The 20,490-nt window shown below is 34.2% G+C and overlaps 4 protein-coding genes across 10 annotated transcripts in view; 2 read left to right on the forward strand and 2 right to left on the reverse strand.

The window, feature by feature from the left end:
* LOC130664478 (COP9 signalosome complex subunit 5) overlaps nt 1–6,787 on the reverse strand; it is a 42,753-nt gene extending 35,966 nt beyond the window's left edge. The window contains exon 1 of the mRNA XM_057464413.1: nt 6,651–6,787. The gene's annotated coding sequence lies outside the window, so the exon portion shown is untranslated. The remainder of the gene's footprint in view (nt 1–6,650) is intronic.
* Nucleotides 29–5,678, forward strand: LOC130664473 (high affinity cationic amino acid transporter 1-like). 2 transcript variants are annotated; one of them, XM_057464405.1, is made up of 9 exons: nt 33–515; nt 2,062–2,190; nt 2,256–2,516; nt 2,597–2,880; nt 2,953–3,190; nt 4,348–4,599; nt 4,683–4,849; nt 4,927–5,035; nt 5,449–5,678. In XM_057464405.1, the coding sequence occupies exons 1-9, from the start codon at nt 284–286 to the stop codon at nt 5,553–5,555; spliced, it is 1,779 nt and encodes a 592-aa protein (XP_057320388.1). In that variant the 5' UTR covers nt 33–283; the 3' UTR covers nt 5,556–5,678. The 2 variants fall into 2 exon arrangements, with proteins under 2 accessions (XP_057320389.1, XP_057320388.1); XM_057464406.1 differs by lacking the exons at nt 4,927–5,035; nt 5,449–5,678 and having other exon boundaries at nt 29–515; nt 4,348–4,604; nt 4,683–4,831.
* Nucleotides 4,683–20,434, reverse strand: LOC130664466 (tectonin beta-propeller repeat-containing protein). Of its 5 annotated transcripts, none has more exons than XM_057464378.1 (10): nt 20,208–20,434; nt 18,327–18,567; nt 17,781–17,963; nt 17,048–17,698; nt 16,236–16,972; nt 16,032–16,163; nt 13,834–15,898; nt 12,051–12,090; nt 4,893–5,007; nt 4,683–4,820 (listed from the first exon to the last, which is right to left on the reverse strand). In XM_057464378.1, the coding sequence occupies exons 2-9, from the start codon at nt 18,549–18,551 to the stop codon at nt 5,000–5,002; spliced, it is 4,041 nt and encodes a 1,346-aa protein (XP_057320361.1). In that variant the 5' UTR covers nt 18,552–18,567; nt 20,208–20,434; the 3' UTR covers nt 4,683–4,820; nt 4,893–4,999. The 5 variants fall into 5 exon arrangements, with proteins under 5 accessions (XP_057320361.1, XP_057320362.1, XP_057320360.1 ...); XM_057464379.1 differs by having other exon boundaries at nt 4,683–4,837; XM_057464377.1 differs by lacking the exons at nt 4,683–4,820; nt 4,893–5,007 and having other exon boundaries at nt 11,588–12,090; nt 20,238–20,433.
* Nucleotides 6,951–11,472, forward strand: LOC130664474 (cationic amino acid transporter 2-like). Of its 2 annotated transcripts, XM_057464407.1 has the most exons (9): nt 6,959–7,438; nt 7,503–7,631; nt 7,703–7,963; nt 8,038–8,321; nt 9,408–9,645; nt 9,710–9,973; nt 10,054–10,220; nt 10,286–10,394; nt 11,362–11,472. In XM_057464407.1, the coding sequence occupies exons 1-9, from the start codon at nt 7,210–7,212 to the stop codon at nt 11,448–11,450; spliced, it is 1,770 nt and encodes a 589-aa protein (XP_057320390.1). In that variant the 5' UTR covers nt 6,959–7,209; the 3' UTR covers nt 11,451–11,472. The 2 variants fall into 2 exon arrangements, with proteins under 2 accessions (XP_057320392.1, XP_057320390.1); XM_057464409.1 differs by lacking the exons at nt 10,054–10,220; nt 10,286–10,394 and having other exon boundaries at nt 6,951–7,438.
* Nucleotides 20,435–20,490: the final 56 nt, after the last annotated feature.

The raw sequence follows: 20,490 nt of genomic DNA on the forward strand, positions 1-20,490 counted from the left end.
AAAAAAAATGTAAGTAATAGAGGAAAACTTGAGTCTTCAAAGCAATTACGCGATAGATAACCATTTTAAACGTGTTTTTACTTACAACAACATCAGCGAATGTTAAATTTCATAAAAATCGTGACATTGGAAACGAACATCGCGAAGGTGTCAAAACGTAGATTAGAATCTGATTTATCGTATGTTATTACTGTATACAATTTAACATCTGTGTAAATACCGTGTTTTTAAGAGCAGACCGCCGAAAAATTGTAGTGCGTTGTTTAGTTGTACACGAAGGAAGATGTTGTTCAATGAATTGTTTAAAGCTCTCACAAGAAAAAGAGTTGACGAAATCAGTGAAGAGAAAGGTCAGCTGGCAAGAGTCCTGGGTTTTTTTAATTTAGTTGCTTTAGGTGTTGGATCGACTTTGGGCGTTGGTATTTACGTTCTCACAGGATATCTAGCAAAAGAAGTTGCAGGTCCCGCTGTCTGCTTATCATTTTTGGTCGGAGCATTGGCATCATCTTTAGCAGGTAAAATAATTTTACTTTATTTTTGAGCGGCCGATTTGCGAAAATATCCAGCACGGAAAAAAATGACCTACATAAATTGGGAAACGACAAGTAATGTGATAAAGTGATCCGTGAATACTATCATTGTAAATAGTAATTCTTCATTTGTATGTAAAACGTGAATAATTACAGGATATGTATTAAAATTTACTGTCTATGCAAGAAAAATTAGTTTTTGAACCATGATACTGAAGATAGCTGAGGGTTAATAACTTTCGGATTTTTTTCAAAACGATAAATTATAAAAAAAAAAATTTTTTTAAAAATGCACTTACAGTTCTTTTGATTTTCTACACGGAAAAAAAAATTTTAGTGGCTACTCTCTGGGATAGTACTGAGTACTTTCTGTAAAAAAAAAATTTTAGACAGTACTGTATGCTATCTAGACTGTATCCACTTCTATCTAGACTATATCCAGTGCTGTCCGGGATAGTACTCAGTAAAAAATCCGGAGTGAATTGGGAGTGAAATAAAATCCGAATTCACTCCGGATTCACTCCGCCACTCGGAGTTCCGGAGTTTTAAAAAAAATCACTCCGCATGCGGAGTGAATTGGGAGTTTTTTTTTAGCGGAGTGATCTCGGAGTGACGCGAATTTTATTTCACTCCCAATTCACTCCGGTCCGGAGTTTTAATACTTAAATAAATTTATATTAATTTATATGAAACTGCTAAACAATGTGTGTGTGTGTGCAAATTTGTGCGTGTGTGAAAATGTGTGCGTGTGTGCAAATGTGTGTGTGCGTGTGTGTGCGAGTGCGCGTGTGTGCCTAAATATGTATGTGTGTATGTGTGTGCATATCAGCTGATCAATAATGTAATACGCGAATTTTTACTTCGATTTTATTATGTGGAGTTATATTTTATTGATAATATTATCAAAACTCCGCTTCGGAGTGAATTTCACTCCGGAGGAATTAAATTAATAAAAAATTATCTACTCCGCGAAAACTTCCCTGCGGAGGGAATTTCACTCCAAGGGGAGTGAATAATTAAAAATTCATTCACTCCGCATTCACTCCGGATTTAATCCGCATTCACTCCGCGAATTTTTGAAAGTGTATAGTCTAGATAGCGTACAGTACTGTCTGAATTTTTTTTTTTACAGAAAGTACTATCCCAGAGAGTAGCCACTACTATTTTTTTTTCCGTGTACATGTGTATATTTTTAGTTTTTTTTTTTTGTAATCGATTTGTTAAAGAAAAAACGTATTATGAAATTTCTTATTTTGAAGATTGAAATTCCAGGGTACTTAAGTTAGCCGACATTTAATTATTTTTGAATTTTTAAAAAATTGTAAAAAAAAAAGAAATATTTGAAAAATTGCACTTTTAGCTTGGTCAATTTTCTACACATGCATATTTTGAGTTTTTTTTTTCATTTGCAATTGATTTGTTGAAAAAAAAATCCGAAAATTGTTAATTGTCTGCTAACTTTTAAATCATGAAATTCCCTCCACTGACACTAATGTTAAAGTTTATTTTTTCCGTGGGAAATTTTTTAAAGGATTATGTTATGCTGAGTTTGCTGCCCGGGTTCCCAAAGCTGGATCTGCATACGTCTACAGCTATGTCACTGTCGGAGAATTAGTTGCGTTTGTTACAGGCTGGACTCTTGTTCTTGAATACCTTATCAGTAAGTTCCACGTGTGAGGAAAAAATGAATGTTTGAATAATAATTAACTGGTAAGAATTCCCAAGTTGCAGCAAGTGTTTCTCGAGGTCTCAGTATTTACATCGACTCGTTCATTGATGACAGGATGAAAAATTACTTCAAGTCGACGATGCCGATAAATCTGTCGTTCCTTTCAAGTTATCCTGATTTTTTTTCCTTCGGCGTTATTGTAATCATTGCAATAATGCAATGCATGGGTGTCAAGAAATCATCGTATTTCAATTCAGTTGCTACGGTAGTTAATTTATTATCTATTTGCATTGTAGTAATCGCAGGATGTGTAAAAGGTGTGATATGTTAATAAGTATATTGCATTTTAAAATGTATGTAAGTATGTAATATTTTTGAAACTTCAATTGTCGGATAGCTAAAGCCAAAAATTGGAATATTGCGATTGAGGACATTCCTTCTGACGTCAAAAAGCCAGGAGTTGGTGGATTTATGCCTTTCGGAATAAGCGGAGTAATGGCAGCGACGGCCAAATGTTTCTTTGCATTTGTGGGGTTTGATGCGATTGCAACTACGGGCGAAGAAGCAAAAAATCCACAGAAAAATATTCCACTCGCGATTATGACATCTCTTGCTATATGCTGCATGGCTTATTTTTTCGTATCGATAGCTCTGACAATGATGTGGCCATATTATGATCAAGTTCGTTACATAATATTTCGTAATTAAATCATCGGAAAATTACCGGCTAATTAATATTTTAATTTATTGTAGAATCCCGAAGCGCCGTTTCCACACGTGTTCAAACAATTAGAGTGGCCAATTATCATGTGGATCGTTAATATTGGCGCGATATTTGCTTGCTGCACTTGTTTATTTGGCGCAATGTTTTCTCTACCGAGAATTTTGTATGCCATGGGAAAAGACGGCATTATTTTCAAATTTTTCAGTAGAGTTAATAAGAGAACCAAAACTCCTATTGTCAGCACTTTGTGTGCTGGATTTCTTGCAGGTAAACAATAAAAAAAGAGTATAGGGGAGGGTGGGGCAGAGCGGCCCCCCTGAAATTTTGATCAAAAAAAAATTTTTTTTTTTTTGACCAATTACTTAAATCCGATATATTTGCGCATTTTTACCCCTACGCATGACATTTGGGGCAAAATGAACAAGCCCAAAATTTTGAAAAAGTGATTTTTTCATATTTTTATCGTCAAATTAAAAAAAAATGATTATAATTCCACATTTCTAGCCCTATGCATAACACCTGAGGCAAAATGGACCAGCCGAAACTTCCGAAAAAATTATTTTTTCATATTTTTCGACCGTTTCTCTACGTAAGAGGCAAATTTGGTCACTAAGAATTTATAAAAATAAAATTTTTTCTTTTAGTTGATAAATTTTTGAAATAAAGTAAAACTATAGACTTGTTTTTTTTTTTATTAAATAACAATTAGTAATTAAGGTAATCGAGAGTGAACGATTTATTACACCTTAAAAAATTTTTTTCGAGTAATATAAAACCAAAAATAGCTGTCCAGAAAAAGAAATACATTCTTAATGATGAAAACAATTTAAAAAAAAAAATTTTTTTATCATTTTTTGGAGGGGGGGCGATCTGCCCCATAAAAAAAAAAATTTTTTTCAAGTTTTGGCAAAATGTCCATAAATTTGTTCGAAATAGGACAAAAGTAAAGTGATCTTATGGTTGAAAGCCACAAAAAGTAATAATTGGCTTAGGGGGGCCGCTCTGCCCCACCCTCCCTTATTACACACCAAGGGAGGAAAGTCGGACATCCCTATCCAAAAGTTCCTATAGAATCCACTCAAATGGGCCAACAATCGCATGGAAACCTATACGAGTCTATTGGATTCTATGGGAACTTTTGGATAAGGATTCTAATCTACGTGTATAATTGGTGGCAAATACGCGGTTGGGACGTCCAATCTACCTCTGTGGTGTGTAGACTATTTTTCACCAGATCTGCACCTGGAAGTTGAAATTTTTGCTTCTGTTTGCGGAAAGAATCGCGCATGCGCTTATTTCCTTCATAACAGAAAAGAACGATTTTCTTCCCTCTAAACAGAGCAGGAATTTAAACTTTTGGCGCAGAGACGACGAAAAATATTTAGAACATAATTTAGAACGTAATTTTTATCTTCTTCTTTGAGGTTTTCTATCAATGATCTTTAATTTGAGTCAACTAATGGACATGTTGTCCGTTGGCACACTATTAGCATATACTATGGTTTCAATGTGTGTGATTATTTTACGCTACCAAAAAACACACGATAGCACACTCCCAGAGACTGAAATAAATCAAGACATTTATTATTATTGCAAGCAGATCTTCAATGTCAATAAAAACAAAACCGCAACTCAATTTACAAGCCGAACTGTTATCTGGGGAATTTCTATATTTTGTAAAGTATTTAAATTCCATTTACCGATTTTACTTATCGTTACATTGTACTTATATAAATTATTCATTTGATTTTTTCTTCAGTTGCTTTATCATTAGTTATTTGTCTGACTTGTCACTACGTGGATTTGAATAACGACGCTGGAAATTTATTTTGGTGTATTTTTTTGTCCATTGTCGTTCTAATGATGATTATCGATGTGATTATTATTTATAGACAACCTGTTAATTCAACAGAGCTAAGTTTTAAGGTTAATTTATTTCTTATCAAGCCTAGTTAATATTTTTATTTACTTTGTATCAGGTACTAATTCAAATAATTGTCCAGGTTCCATTCGTTCCTGCCATACCTTGTATCAGTCTTTTTATGAATGTTTTCCTCATGGTTCAATTGGATATTTTTACCTGGCTGAGGTTGATGATATGGTTGGCATTAGGTCAGAAAATTATAAATTGTTAATTAAACTCAAGTACACTGAGAAATTATTCTTATTTGAAATGTTACGGTCTCATTGTAAAGCCGCACTATGTTCTGACGTGATTATAGTAATTTTTGATACGTCTTCGAACTTGTTCTCGAGAGAGAATGAACTTCACGTCACCCCCACTACTGATTATTTCTAAGCTGCGCAGGCGTAAGAAAAAGTGGGAGAATGTTTAGTGCAGAGAATATCTAGAGTGGGAGTAAAAACCGAAAACACCCGAAGTACATCTTGTTCGGACAATTTTAGGAATTTCCGTTTCCCGTAGGATGGCCGCCATAGTCCGGCTTGGCGGTAACACCATAAGATTTCAAATAAGAATTTTTCCGTGTAATACAAAACTTCTGATTGTTTAATTATTTTTGCAGGGTTTTGCATTTATTTTTTTTATGGGATCCGTCATAGTCGTCAACGATTTAGAGATAATGCAGTGTCGCTTCAGAACACTCCCAAGACATCGATAACTATTTTTTAACTTATTAACTAACTACTGTTCGCTTTTTTTTATTGAACATAATATAAGTAATATATAAAAAATATGTAGCGCTGTTTTTTTTAATAAACTTTTTTTACCAACCCTAAGATTTTTTCCATTAATTTTCCCTCCAATATCAAAAATATTTTTAAAAATCTTTGGCGCGCTTTTCGCGTTAAGTCTTAGAAAAAAAAAATGTTAACATTTTCAGTAAAAAATTATAATTTGTCGATAATGAAACAAAGAAAATCTTGCGATAAGAACTCAATATTAGTAAAAAAAAATCAGCAAATGTCCGTAATTAAAATTTTTCTATTCCGTTACATACCTTAATATTTTCTCATTAATTACCTTAATTAAATTTATCAGCACATAAATTATAATTATTAAGTCACTCAACGACTGTAATTGCATTAAATAATTTTTGGCGCGACTTTTAATCACGTGTTTTATTACGATGATGCAAAAAATAAATTTTGATATATTTTTATTATCACTATTAATATTTAAATCTTTAGATAACCAACTGGTTCATATAAATATATAAGTCAAAGTGTACTAATTACTCTCATTACTTATTACCCAAAATTCCAGGTATTCCAATCCATGATACCCCGGGTAAAAATATTAATAAATTAATTTCTTGGTTGATAAACCGTACGGTCAAAAATAAAATTGAATTGAATACTAAATTATTTTTTTCAGGTTTTCCTGATGAATTTTTTCTATGGAACTCATCATAGTCTACAAGGTCGCGTCTTACAAAATCTCCAAGTCCCTGAATGTTTATCAACTTTTAAAAATTACCTAATTATAAAGTGTACTGATAATTAATGAAAATTAACATTAATGTATTTAACTTTATTTATCAAACAAAAATATCAGATAATACCCCAGTGTTTCATGAGCATGAATACATAAAAAAAAAAATTAAAAAAAATCATTTAACAATAGCGTGACAATAGAAAAGATAAGAACAATAAATGTAAGACTAAGATGATTGTAAAAGTATCCAAATAATTATAAATACTTAAGCAAACAGAAATAATCTTAAGCTTTAAATAATTGATAGACATTTTTTAATGACATAAATACCTAATTTTTAGTAGTGAAGCTGAAGCGGTCGCGGAAAGATTCAAAATGCAGAACTAAGTGTTTAAAAAATAATAAAATTTAATTTAATTAAAAATATTTAAGTTAATAAATGAAAGCCGGTAACTTTGCGTTTTACTTCAAGCCAAAATAATTCATTCTCTAGATCTGATTGACTTTGACGTTTATTTATAAATTAGGTAAGTATTAAATTTGTTTTAGTGCACAAAATATTATGCAATTAAAATTATAAGCTCTTGCAAAATTATATTCAAACTTTATTTCACGATACTCTTGTACGCGTGCGCACAAGATCCCAAAACGGTCATCGTAACTAATGTCATTCTCTCAAATGAACAGAGTAATCGACAATCAATTGAGACAATTGGCATGACGCTAATCTAGTCTGATTGTTCAATTTTACATGTCCGTCTAAATGTTTAAATATAAATTTTGTTAAGTGATTGTGAGTTTACTTAAGTTTTTAATTGTTTCTTCATGCCTAGGCTAAAACAACAAGACTTTCTTGTAAATATATTTAAAGTGCTTTTAATTACGCAAGATGTCGAGCAAGTTGTGGAAAGCTCTCACGAGGAAGAGAATCGACAGAGATTTAGAGGGCAAAGGGAAATTGGCCAGAGTTCTTGGTCTCTTTGATCTCACGGCTCTGGGAGTCGGCGCGACGTTGGGCCTCGGGGTCTACGTCCTTGCCGGAAGTGTTGCCAAAGGAACCGCAGGTCCTGCGGTCTGCATTTCCTTCCTGATTGCGGCGATTGCGTCAGCTTTGTCGGGTAAACATTTTGATGATAATTGTAAAAAGTTAAGTCATTTTGTGCTGATTGGAGTTTTTTTTAGGAATGTGCTACGCTGAGTTCGCTTCCCGCGTGCCCAAGGCGGGATCTGCTTACGTTTACAGCTACGTCACTATTGGAGAATTCGTCGCTTTTGTCATCGGCTGGAATCTCATACTCGAGTATGTAATTGGTGAGTGCGAATTTAAATTAGTGATTAAAAAAAAAACTTTTTGTAAACTGGATGTTTTGTTGGAATTTAAGCGACGGCGAGTGTTGCCAGGGGGCTCAGTAATTACGTCGACTCGTTGATTGAGAATAAGATGAGAAATTATTTTCACTCGGTCATGCCAATAAATGTGTCATTCCTGTCGGAGTATCCAGACTTCTTTGCCTTTACGGTTGTTCTGCTTCTGTCTCTTCTTCTTTGCATCGGCGCGCAGGAGTCGTCGTACCTCAACATGGGATTTACGGCAGTAAATTTGACGACTGTTTTAATTGTCATTGTCGCAGGATCTATCAAAGGTAAGCAGCAGTCGGCGAACCAATAAAACGATGGAATTTAAAATAATAAAATAGTTTTCATGTAAACTTTGCAGCTGATCCGGCAAATTGGAACATCGACCCGGCGAAAATTCCTCCAGAGTTCAAAAATGCTGGGACCGGTGGATTTATGCCCTTTGGAATAAGCGGAGTTATGATCGGAGCGGCAAAATGTTTCTATGGATTCGTCGGGTTCGACGCGGTCGCCGCCACGGGAGAAGAAGCGAAAAATCCACAAAAAACAATTCCGCTTGCAATAGTAATTTCTCTTGCTGTCATCTTCGCGGCCTACTTCTCTATCTCTACAGTTCTTACGATGATGTGGCCTTACTATGACCAAGTCAGTCAATAAAATAAAAATAAAATCCTGTACACGGAAAGAAAATTATGGCAGCGGTTCCCATAATTTTGTGAAATTTTTTCCTATACCATCATAGGAATTACGACCATAAATTATGGGAGCGGTTCCTATAATTATAGGAATGTTTCCCATAATTATAGGAAAAGTTCCTATAATTTATAGGAATACTTTCTATAATATTATGGGAATCATTCCTATAATATTATGGGAATAGTTCCCATACTATTATAGGAACCATTCTTATAATTTTATGGGAATGGTTCCCATATTATCATGAAAAAATTAATTTAAAGAAGTGTGGTAATCACTGCTACAATACACAGAAATATTATTAAACATAAAAACAAAAATTCAAACATTGAAAAAAAAAAATCGTATTTGGCAAAAAAACATTAAAATTTTTAACAAGAATTTTTTGTCATCACAAAACATTCAAGAAAATTCAAATTTTGGGAAATTTCTACACTATTGTGCAAAAAAAAAATTTTATGATATTATAGGGATGGTTCCCATAACATTATGGGAATAGTTCCCATAATATTATAGGAATAGTTCCTATGCCAATATGGAAACGATTCCCATAATGGTATGGAAATCATTCCCATACTATTATGGGAATGGTTTCCATAATATATGGGAACCATCCCTATAGTAGTATAGGTACTATTCCCATACCATTATGGGAACTATTCCCATATCTTTATGGGAACCATTCCTATAATATATGGGAACCACCCCTATAGTAGTATAGGTACTATTCCCATACCATTATGGGAATCATTCCCATCTCTTTATGGGAACCATTCCCATATCATTATGGGTACCATTCCCATAATGGTATGGGAACTATTCTCATACTGTTATGGGGATGGTTTCCATAATGATATGGGAATGGTTCCCATAATGATATGGGAACCATTTCCATATAGTAGTCTAGGTACTATTCCCATACCATTATGGGAACCATTCCCATAATGCATAGCAAAACTTCCCATAATTTTCTTTCCGTGTAGTTATCACTTAAGGATTTAATTTAAATAAATAAATTATTTTTTTTGGCAACAGGATTCAGAAGCGCCACTTCCTTATGTCTTCCAGCAAATTGGCTGGCCGTCAATTAAGTGGATCGTTAATCTCGGCGCTGTTTCTGCTCTCTGTACAAATCTTCTAGGTTCAATGTTCCCGCTTCCTCGGATTCTCTATGCCATGGGAAGTGACGGAGTGATGTTCAAATTTCTTGCCAAAGTTCACGACAGAACACGCACTCCAATTTTCGGAACTCTAGTTTCTGGAATATTCATAGGTTAGCTAACGCGCTAATTAAAACCAGCAGCCATTTCCTTACAACGGCATCCATTTTGTTCCAGGTCTGATGACTCTCATGTTCAATCTCGAGCAACTGATCGACATGATGTCCATTGGAACCCTGCTGGCGTACACCATAGTCGCCATTTCCGTCCTAGTTCTCAGGTATCAGAAGACAAATCAAGGGGTTAAAATTTCCATGAATACGATACCGGAAGAGCGGCCATCGCCTCTAGATTATTGTAGGCAAATTTTCAATGTTGACAACCAAACAGTTCCCAGCGACTTCTCCAGCGAAATTTCCAGCTGGGGCATAGTTGTTTTCGGTAAGCCACCAAAGATTTGAATAGTAAAATTTGTCTTCCCTTTGATGTCATGTCCAATGTTTGGTTTTTTTTTAATACAGCATCAGCGGCATTTATATTTGGTTTGATTTTCAATTGTGTGCACTTTGATGATAGTGCGATTAATGTTTTCCTTTACGTTATTTTAATACTGATAGGCATTATTCTTGTTGTTACCGTATTCGCCATTAGTAGACAACCCATTGATCCAATAAAACTCGCTTTTAAGGTAAACTTTTCCTATATTTTTAATTTTAAAATTTATTTTTGTTATTAATCTAATATTTATTTTAGGTCCCATTAGTCCCTTTCTCTCCCTGCCTCAGTATATTTATAAATCTATTTTTAATGCTTCAATTAGATGTTTTTACATGGATCAGATTCGCTGTATGGATGGTTATAGGTAATTTATATTTTTTTTTAAATATTTAATTAAGCAGAAAAAATTTCGCGTAGGGTAAGAGCACCGGTACCCAGTTCCTAACCAGTAGCCAGCCGGTCATATACTTTAACATTGGCTTAAAATATATATAGATATGATTTAACATGGGGTGGCTGGGTACTGGTGTTCTTACCCTATAAGAAAAAGTACTGAAAATTTTCCGAAAGTTTGAGTTGAATTTTTCTTTTAATAAAATTAAATAATAATTTTAAATTATTCCACTAATTAAAAATTCAAATTTTTTAATCAGATTCAATCGGAAAATAATTTTTTTTCCAATCAATTTTCCGAAGTTTCCGATTAGGATTTTCCCTTAAAAAAATTAAATAATAATTTCAAATTATTCACTAATTAAAAATTCAAATTTTTTAATCAGATTCAATCGGAAAATAATTTTTTTTCCAATCAATTTTCCGAAGTTTCCGATTAGGATTTTCCCTTAAAAAAATTAAATAATAATTTCAAATTATTCACTAATTAAAAATTCAAATTTTTTAATCAGATTCAATCGGAAAATAATTTTTTTTCCAATCAATTTTCCGAAGTTTCCAATTAGGATTTTCCTTTAAAAAAATTAAATAATAATTTTAAATTATTCCACTAATTCAAAATTCAAATTTTTAAATCAGATTCAATCGGAAAATAATTTTTTTTCCAATTAATTTTCCGAAGTTTCCGATTAAAATTTTTCTATCGGAGTTTTTAATCAGAATTCTGAAAATTTTTCCCACAGTTTAGAAATTTTTCAAAAGTTTCTCAAAAAATTTGTTTTAAAAATGTTTATTTCAATTTTTCTGAGGTAAAAAATTTTTAAAAATATCAAACTAGTCTAATTTTAAAAATTTTAACTCAAGTATGAAATTTCCTCAATAAAAAAAATTTTGAATTTTTTTTTTATCCAAAAATTAATTTATTAAAAATGCTCTAGGTTTTTGTATCTACTTTTTCTATGGAATGAAAAATAGTCTGCAAGGTCAAAAAAATATCGCGCGACTTCTCGACACACCATTGCAATAAAATATTTGTAATTATTTTTGTATTTTAAATGACTTGTTAATTTTAATCATCGACGCCATTAAATAAGGATTTTTTGATTTATTTTTTGTAAATATTTTACACCAAGCCATACTTATAGTACACATATATTTAGTATAAATTAATATATTATATATTCTGTTCAAAAAATTTCGTTAATTCTCATAGATTTAGTTCTACGAGGTCATGTCTATCTGCGATTTTTTAAATCAGAGTATATATATGTATATAATTGGTTTTATTTTCGCAGTAATAGTATAAAAATAATTCATTGAAGCCTAAATTTTTGTCTACTAATTAATAGTATTAATTAAAAAAAAATTACTTTACATTAAAACTTTAAAACTTATATAAGGAATGTACGAAATGAATTATAAATATATGATTATTTGTTGATATAAATTGTAATAAATAATGGCAATTAATTAAGTAATGAACGTAAGTTTAAAAAATTAATTAAATGACTAGTAATCTACGATAGGCCTAAATTTTTTTTATAAACCAATTGTGTAAATTAATATCTCAGCCCCATTGTCTCTTTAAAAATAAAATACTGTAAAGTAAACGTTTAATTTTTCTTACCGCCTGTAAAACCTCCGAGACTTATGTACTGCCAATTAGCCTGCAAAATAAAATTAATTAATTAATTATTCAAATAAATATCTCATGCATTCAAATAAATACTCACTAGGGTGTTTCAGAAAAAAAAAATTTTTTTTTGGTATTCAAAAATTGAAAGTGTACCTGAAAATAAAAATTTTGGTGCCAATCCGGGCTCTTAATAATAATATTAAGGTTTGCCTCAATCCATTTTTCTATTTTCCATTTAAATAACAGGAAAAATTTTTTTTTTTTAGAATTTTCTAGCTTACAGCCCGTGTAAAAAAAATTCGTTCCAAAAAGATTCCAAAAAAGTTCCTTATGTGGAACTTCTAAACATGAGACAGATTTCACAGAACTTCGAATGGAACTTTTTTGGAACGTTAGTAATTTTGATGGTAAAAAAAAAGTTTTTATGAGCAAATTTAGAGTAAAAAAAAGACGTTCTTGGAACTTTTTGAAATTTTTTATGGACGTTTTTTTTTAGTTCTACAAAAAATTCAAAAGTAGTGATTTTTGAACTATTTTGGCACGTTTTTGGAACGCCTTTTTTAGTCCATAAAAAAGTCAAAAGTGGTGATTCTGAAACTTTTTTGGAATGTTTTTGAAACGTCTACTTTAGTTCTATAATAGGTTGTAAAGTAACGATTTTTGGACCGTTTTTGAACTTTTTTGGAACGTCTTTTTCAGCTTCTGAAAAGTGTCAAAAGTGGTGATTATGGAACTTTTTTGGAATGTCCATATAAAATTCAAAAAAATTTCCAAGAACGTCCTTTTTTGACTTTAAATTCGCTCATAAAAACTTTTTTTTCTACCATCAAAATTACGACCGTTCCAAAAAAGTTCCATTCGAAGTTCTAATCTGTCTCATGTTTAGAAGTTCCACATAAGGAACTTTTTTGGAATCTTTTTGGAACGAATTTTTTTTACGCGGGAGACCACTCAACGGATTTTTATGCGCAATGAAACTTTGTGTAGGAAATTGAACGCTCTACAAAAAAAGTCTCTTATAATTTTTTGATAAATCTTACTGTTCAAAAGTTATTTAAGTTTCAAGTCAAATTTATAGTAAATTTTGAGATCTTTTCACTTTCTGGCGAAACTATCAGTCTTATCAAAAAATATCATAGGAACTTTTTTGTAGATAATTTTATTCCTTACAAATTATTACGAATAAAATTTTTCGAAATTCCGCATTGTTTTAAATTTATTTTCATTTCAATGTCAAGCTCTTAAAATTAATCAGAAATCAATTTTTTTAAGAGCTTGAAATTGAAATGGAAATAACTTGAAAACAACGCAAAATTTCGAAAAACTTTATTTGTAATAATTTGTAAGGAACAAAATTATCTACAAAAAAGTTCCTATGATATTTTTTGATAAGACTGATAGTTTCGCTGGAAAAATAAAAAAATATCAAAATTTACTATAAATTTGACTTGAAGCTTAAATAACTTTTGAACAGTAGGATTTATCAAAAAATGATAAGAGACTTTTTTTGTAGAGCGTTCAATTTCCTACAAAACATTTGTTGTTCATTAAAATCCGTTGATTGGTTTATGAGCTGGAAAATTCTAAAAAAAAAAAAAATTTTTTTCCCGTGTTATTTAAATGGAAAATAGAAAAATGGATTGAAGCAAACCTTAATATCATTATTAAGAGCTCGGAATGGTACCAAAATTTTTATTTTTAGTTATACTTTCAATTTTTGGATACCATAAAAAAAAAAATTGTTTTTTTTTTTTTGAAACACCCTAATACTCACCCCAATGCCTGTTGTCCATCCAGTTCCTGCCGGATTTTCACCGGTGACTCCAATCCTACGGCAGACGATACCAGCGCCTGAAATAGCCCAGACTTTGCCGGACTCGCGACAAACAGACACGTGACGGAATCCTTGTTTGGCAGCGACAACAGAAAGGTCGATATGAATCGGGTCATTTGGCATCGCGGGCAACGTCTGCCAGTGAGTTCCTTCGGGGAAAACCTTCGGCTGAATTTCACGACGAACTGAAAGTCTACCCGCGGTGTCTAGAGCCCAGACGACATTTTTTCCGACAGATATCTGCTTCAGTTGAGCTCCGGATGGCGGCTCAACGTTGGTCCAGACTTCGCCAATGGGTTTTGAGTTCGTGATTCCGAACCTCCAGTAAGAGGATCCGTTTTTACCAACGGCCCAGACTTGTCCCAGAGGACCGCAAGATATTCCAATGAGAGCTTGATCACTGGGTATGTGTTCCCAAGACACTCCCATGGGACAGGACTCAGAGACTCCACGGCGATAGAGAGCTTCGCCGTTGGCGGCAACTGCCCAGACTTCAACTGGAGCATCGGGTCCAACGTTGTCTGGCGAGTACAAGGACACGTCAATTATTTTGGTGTTCCCGAGTTCTTTCCAAGGCCCGCTGGTGGTTAGCAAGCACCTTCTGAACCACCGTCGTCGCCTGACGTAGTCAGTAAAATTTTTTTTCCCATGGTACTGCGACGGGAAGTCTGTCGCGTACTGCCAGCCGTCGCGATCAACGCCCCCGGGTGTGTGAAAATCAATTATCCAATCCGACACCCATCTCCAGTGCATTGACAGCAATTTAGTGAGTTCTCTCGTTCGTTTATGACGACCAGTGACGTCGCTCCACATGTACCGGTCTGTTGGTAACCCGTGTGAGGTATAACCGGTTACTGGGTTCCATCGTTGGTTTTCGTACACGTAATAATTATGGGTGTCTGTCATTGGATTTATGTCAGCATTGCTGGTGCCAAGTCCTCGGAGAAAAGTTCCACCCCAACCCCCGGTGTACACCCAGGCAGTGTTGTCGTAACCAATCCCCCAGGTTATGCCTGCGGTGCAGGTTTCAACTTTTCTCAAATGACCGCCCATTTGTCTCCAGAACATTGACGTCGGTTCGATTATCACTGAAGGTGATTTATAAATTACTGAGTGCAGGGTCATGAGTCCTTTTATTCTCAAGTGGGTGATGTTGTCTGGCGGTATTCGGTGACAGTAAAACGTGTATTCCTTGTCATCAATAAATATCCGGTAGCCTCTTGGCTCGCAGATTATTTTCAGTGAAAAATCAGTACCAGGTTTCAGCGGACTTCCGCCTGCTCTTTCTTCGTCGTCCCACTGTCCGCTTTGGTACGTGTTCCTGATAATCAAATTTTCTTTCAAACGCGGGTTGAAGTGGAACGCGATGTCATGAGAATCGTTGGCGGCTTTGTGCTTCATCGCCGTCGTCATGTGGCAGACGAGATTGAACGCGAGTCTGTCGGCGTCATCGTGGACGCATACTGATATGTGCAGTGCATGACCTGGACTGAACCCGTTGTGCAGAATACTTTCAAACGGCAGCTCTTTGCTGGAGATATCAAGCTCCTGGGAGTAGGTATCGTCGACCAGTTGGTTCGCTTCTGCGACAACTGGGTCGTAGACAAACACGTCGCCTAGAGCAGTCGTTGACCAGATGGATTTGGGACCCGGTCGCCCGTAGACGTTATTTGTCTTACTCGTGACGGACGTTATGTGACTCATCCAGTCTTCTAGCTCAGTGTCACTGGCAAACTGTAGTCTCAGTACTTTGGATTTTGGTAACCGCGGCGTGTGAATCGCCAGTCGTGGACTTCCTGGTTCGCTGCAACAAACTACGCACACTATTTCCGTCACTGGAAATTGCATCACCGTCGTTGCGCCATCAGCATTCAATACTGTCAGTGTGCCAAAGTCTAGTGAACCGCCGTCGCTACTTATCCACTCGAGTTCTATCACACAGTCTTCGTAATTATTGCTTCCTTTTAATTTACATTTCGCATCTCCATTTTTAACCCAAGATGATCTAGAATAAGACGTCAAAATTAAATTTTTTTTAATTCTACTGATACAATTCAAGCTGGGACCCAATACCCGACCACCTCGCCAGTGATGGAGGGTCAGCTTAAAAAAATTGATGATTGGATCAATTGTCTCACCTCTCAATGGCTTTTTCGCAAGTCGACATGTCAAAATTGACATCCTTCATTCTATTTTTTAATTCTTCAAGGATATGAATCCTCCAGGGCTCAGCAGTCTCTCCGTGATTCGAAGCGAAGTTATCAGCGATCCTATTAAATGTAACAAATAAATTCTACCATAAAAATACAATTTTTTATTGCAATATGATAATTTGCACGTACCATTTAGGCGGGTTAGTCGGGTCAACAAAACAAGCACCGGCTTCAACTTTACACCAGAGGACATCGCACTCTGCCCAGTAAATAGCAGCCGTGCTTTCGTCTTCGCCATAAACTCCGGACTCTCCGGTCCAGTCGGGGTCGAAAACACTGCCGTCAGTTTCCGGATGCGCTTCAACGCCGACCATGGAGCCAACAGAGTGCACAGGACTCCAAGCCGCTGGATTTACTTTGACGGTACTGCTCATTCCCTTGCCCGAAACGACTGTCGACTCTCCGCTGTGTGAAAGAGACTCGTTAGAAATTGTTATATTCGCCGCGGAATCAGCATCTGAATTAACTGAACCAGCGGATCGGGTTTTTTCATCGGCATTGAACATCTCCTGGAAAGAAGTTTGCTGAGAGATTCCTCCGTTCGGTCCATTCGCTTCATTCTTCTGCCACAGTTTCAAAGACGTGGGAGTTGGCGCTGATCTGGACTGTTCTTCCCAGTCGCGGATCAGAGCAGTGCCTTCCCCAGTGCTCTGTGGTCTGTTCAGAGAACTCCAGCTCTGATGACGCTGCTGCTGCGGTGTCCCGCACATGCTGTGCCGGTTGGTTGATGACAAGCTAGCGCTGCTACTTGCTCTGCTTAATTGCAGAGGAGCCGTCAGTGACCTCCATTTTTTTCCCGTCAATTCCGAACGCGTTATTCCAGCTCTGTAATACAGACATCTGTCCTCGTAGCCGATTGCCCAGACCTAGAAAAAATAAACTGATAAAAATCGGTCTCTATAAAGTAGTAAAAATAATTGAAAAAAATTTTAGCTGCTAACTTGGTCATTTGGAGCCACCGAAACAGAGCCCATTTTACTGCCCATTTCGACCCACCCGGTTCCTGTGGCTAATTGCTCGCACATGCCACTCATGTCGCCCTTAATGCCCTTTCTGAACCACACGCTGCCATCGTTAGTGACAGCCCATACAGCGTCGCAGCCTACACTGACTTGTATCAGACGAAGATCCTTTTGCGGCGGCTCTACTTGACTCCAATCTTCTCCCATTGGATTTTCTCGAGTGACACCAGTCCTAACTAAAGCTTTGCCGTCAGTGAGTACAGCCCATCCCAATCCCGTGACTCCGACGCTGACTTGCGACACTTCTTGACCACTGGATAATTTAATGGCACTCCAACGTTGTCCTTCAGGGGAGGTTGAACTCACGCCGACACGGAACATCACTCTCCCATGAGCTGTTACCGCCCAGACAACGAGACTCCCGATACTGCCACCTGGTATTTGAGTGCCGCCGATCGCCACGTCTATGAAAGGTTCCTTCGTTGGGTCTTTATGAAGAGGCGCTATAGCACACCAGGAATTCATGGCACTGTACCGCCGATACCTCACCCACTTGCGTCTTCTCACGCAAGACTTCCACTGCTTCTTTGTGGAAAAAGTAGCTGGGAAATCAACGGCGTAAGTCCAGCCCTGTAATCACAGATTGAATTTATTTTTTTTCTACTCATTGCTGACGCGCTTTTACTTTTTACGAAATGATACCATTACTAACGTCATGATCCAGAGGTTGTCCATCTAAAGTAGTCTCGATATTCCAGTCTCCTTCCCACTGCCACGCCATTGATGGAAGTTTTACTTTATCACGCGACCTGTCGACTGATCCATCAGCGTTTGAAAAATTGTACCTGTCTGTCGGCAACAAACGCCCGCTAAAACCCTCCAGCGGCAGCCATCGCTGAAACAAATTAATTATCAACTGTCAGAATAATTTTTTTAAAAATTTTTCGCGCTCTTGGTTCAATCTTTAGACCAGTCAGAGGTTCCGACACCGTCTGCTCTTTACTCATCGCATGACTTGATCAGTTAATTTGAAATTTAATACTAGTAGACAAGTTACTGACTTGTCTTTATTATAAAATTGACTGAAACTGAGACTATTTGCTCCAGGCCAGGACCTAGACTTCTAAATCATCTAGCAGCTGCGTCTTTCATAGACGCCAGCAGAATTGACAGCTTGTGAATTAAGTCTTCAGTTAACTTTTGTTGGTTCCTATGCATCATCAATAAACTTATACCTGTTTATTAAATATTAAATTACCTCGTTCTCATAAGTTTCTTCTTTTATTCTTATCGGAATGTCTAAGCCATGAACGTGAACGTAGACCTGACGGTCGCCACCAATCGCCCACATAAAATGCGGAACTGCTGACAGCCTTTTAAATTCTAAGCCAAGATATGTAAATTCACGCCACATATGGCCGGAAGTTGATAATCCAAATACTCTGCCCTCATTATTTATTGCGTAGAGGTACGTACTTGGCATTTTTTTATTTTTTTTTCTAGAAGACATAAATAAAATAATTAATACGGAGCAAAATGAGTGGATGAAACTGACAAGGGAATTTTTTAAATTTTTAAATATATGCGAGCAGAATAAAAATTTAAAATGCGTACAGAGATCAATGAAAAATTAGTACGTGGATTTTTTTTAATTTATAAATTTTCTCATGTCTGATACATTTACAGCAGTAAAATTTATTACGATCGAAGTTACTCGAGGTCTAATAATTTTTGGATTTTTTTAAAAACGATAAATTATTAAAAAAAAATATTTTGAAAAATTACACCTACAGTTTTTTTAGTTCTCTACATATGCATATTTTTAGATTTTTTTTTTTAAATTCAATTGTTGAAAAAAATTGAAAACTTCTTATAAGTGTGAATGTAGCAGACAGAAAAATTTTAAATTATAAATAAATAGAGTAAATAATTAAAAAAATAAAATTTTTAAAAATGCACTTACTGATTTTTAAATTTTTTAAATGCGCATTTTTTAAAAATTTTATTTTGTTAATTATTTACTCTATTTATTATTAGTTTTATGATATTGCAGTTAGCAGACGTCTAATAATTTTTGGATTTCTTTTTAGACGATAAAACATAAAAAGAAAATATTTGAAAAAATTGCACCTGTAGTTTTTAAAATTTTCTACATGTGCATATTTTTAGTTTTTATTTTTTTATAATTGATTTGTTAGAAAAAAAATCCGAAAATTTTTAATTGTCTGCTAACTTCAGGATCATTAGAATTTATTACGATCGAAGTTATTCGAGGTCGAATAATTTTTGGATTTTTTTTAAAATGATAAATTATTATTAAAAAATTGCACCTACAGTTTTTTTAATTTTCTACATGTGCATATTTTTAGATTTTTTTTTTTAAATTCAATTATTGAAAAAAATCGGAAAATTCTTATGAGTGTAAATGTATGATACTGAAGTTAGCCGTCTAATAATTTTTGGATTTTTTTTAAACAATAAATTATAAAAAAAAAAAATATTTGAAAAATTGCACCTGCAGTTTTTAAAATTTTCTACGTGCATATTTTTAGTTTTTTTTTTTCTTCAAATTTCATTGTTAAAAAAAAATCAAAAAATTTTTAATTGTCTGCTAACTTCAGGATCGTTGTAAATGTAGCAAACATCAGACAAATTTTAAATTATAATTATAAATAAATAGAGTAAACAATAAAAAAAATAAAATTAAAAAAAAATACACTTATTAATTTTTAAATTTTTTAAATGCGTATTTTTTAAAAATTTTATTTTGTTAATTATTTACTCTATTAATTAATAATTTTAAATTTGTCTGCAATATTCACGATCCTGAAGTTAGTAGACAGTTACAAATTTTCGGATTTTTTATCAACAAATAAATTACAAAAAAAAAAAACTAAAAATATATACATGTAGAAAATTTAATAAACTATAGGCACAATTTTTCAAAATATTTTTTTTCAGTCAATCATTTTTAAAAAAATTCAAAAACTGTCAGATGTCTGCTAACTCCAGTATTTTTTAGTTTATTTTTTTTTAAATTAAATTGTTAAAAAAAAATTGAAAAATTGCTAATTGTCTTCTAACTCGAGGATCATAATTTATTGCTAATAATTTAAATAATTTCCTCAACATATTTTACCAAATTTATTCACTTGTCACTAATTCCTACCGCAATTGTTATCAGTATAATTAATACATAAATCAGTATTAATTATTATGTAAATCGATTGTTAATTATTTCATTTTGATAAAAATAATATATATATATTTTTATTTTTAACACTGATATCAATTCAGCAGGAAATATTTTTCCTGTTTCACTAGAACTGTCAGTCTTGACTTGCAAACTAGAAACAACTTTATGTCAGAATAATAACAATCAATATGAGTAATAATAGTGATAATAATAATTACAACAAAGT

The sequence above is a fragment of the Microplitis mediator genome, chromosome 3 (assembly GCF_029852145.1).
Source record: "Microplitis mediator isolate UGA2020A chromosome 3, iyMicMedi2.1, whole genome shotgun sequence".
Taxonomy (NCBI): domain Eukaryota; kingdom Metazoa; phylum Arthropoda; class Insecta; order Hymenoptera; family Braconidae; genus Microplitis; species Microplitis mediator.

What these genes read in the sequence shown, in the direction of transcription:
- LOC130664473 (XM_057464405.1), top strand. Translation starts at nt 284, where the DNA reads ATGTTGTTCAATGAATTGTTTAAAGCTCTCACAAGAAAAAGAGTTGAC. An exon ending in TGTTCTTGAATACCTTATCA is followed by an intron (nt 2,191 to 2,255) that starts GTAAGTTCCACG and finishes AGAATTCCCAAG; the next exon opens with TTGCAGCAAGTGTTTCTCGA. An exon ending in TGTGGCCATATTATGATCAA is followed by an intron (nt 2,881 to 2,952) that starts GTTCGTTACATA and finishes AATTTATTGTAG; the next exon opens with AATCCCGAAGCGCCGTTTCC.
- LOC130664474 (XM_057464407.1), top strand. Translation starts at nt 7,210, where the DNA reads ATGTCGAGCAAGTTGTGGAAAGCTCTCACGAGGAAGAGAATCGACAGA. An exon ending in TGTCGCAGGATCTATCAAAG is followed by an intron (nt 7,964 to 8,037) that starts GTAAGCAGCAGT and finishes TAAACTTTGCAG; the next exon opens with CTGATCCGGCAAATTGGAAC. An exon ending in AGTTTCTGGAATATTCATAG is followed by an intron (nt 9,646 to 9,709) that starts GTTAGCTAACGC and finishes ATTTTGTTCCAG; the next exon opens with GTCTGATGACTCTCATGTTC.
- LOC130664466 (XM_057464377.1), bottom strand. Translation starts at nt 18,551, where the DNA reads ATGCCAAGTACGTACCTCTACGCAATAAATAATGAGGGCAGAGTATTT. An exon ending in GACAACCTCTGGATCATGAC is followed by an intron (nt 17,699 to 17,780) that starts GTTAGTAATGGT and finishes CTGTGATTACAG; the next exon opens with GGCTGGACTTACGCCGTTGA. An exon ending in GATGGACAACAGGCATTGGG is followed by an intron (nt 12,091 to 13,833) that starts GTGAGTATTAGG and finishes TTTATTTTGCAG; the next exon opens with GCTAATTGGCAGTACATAAG.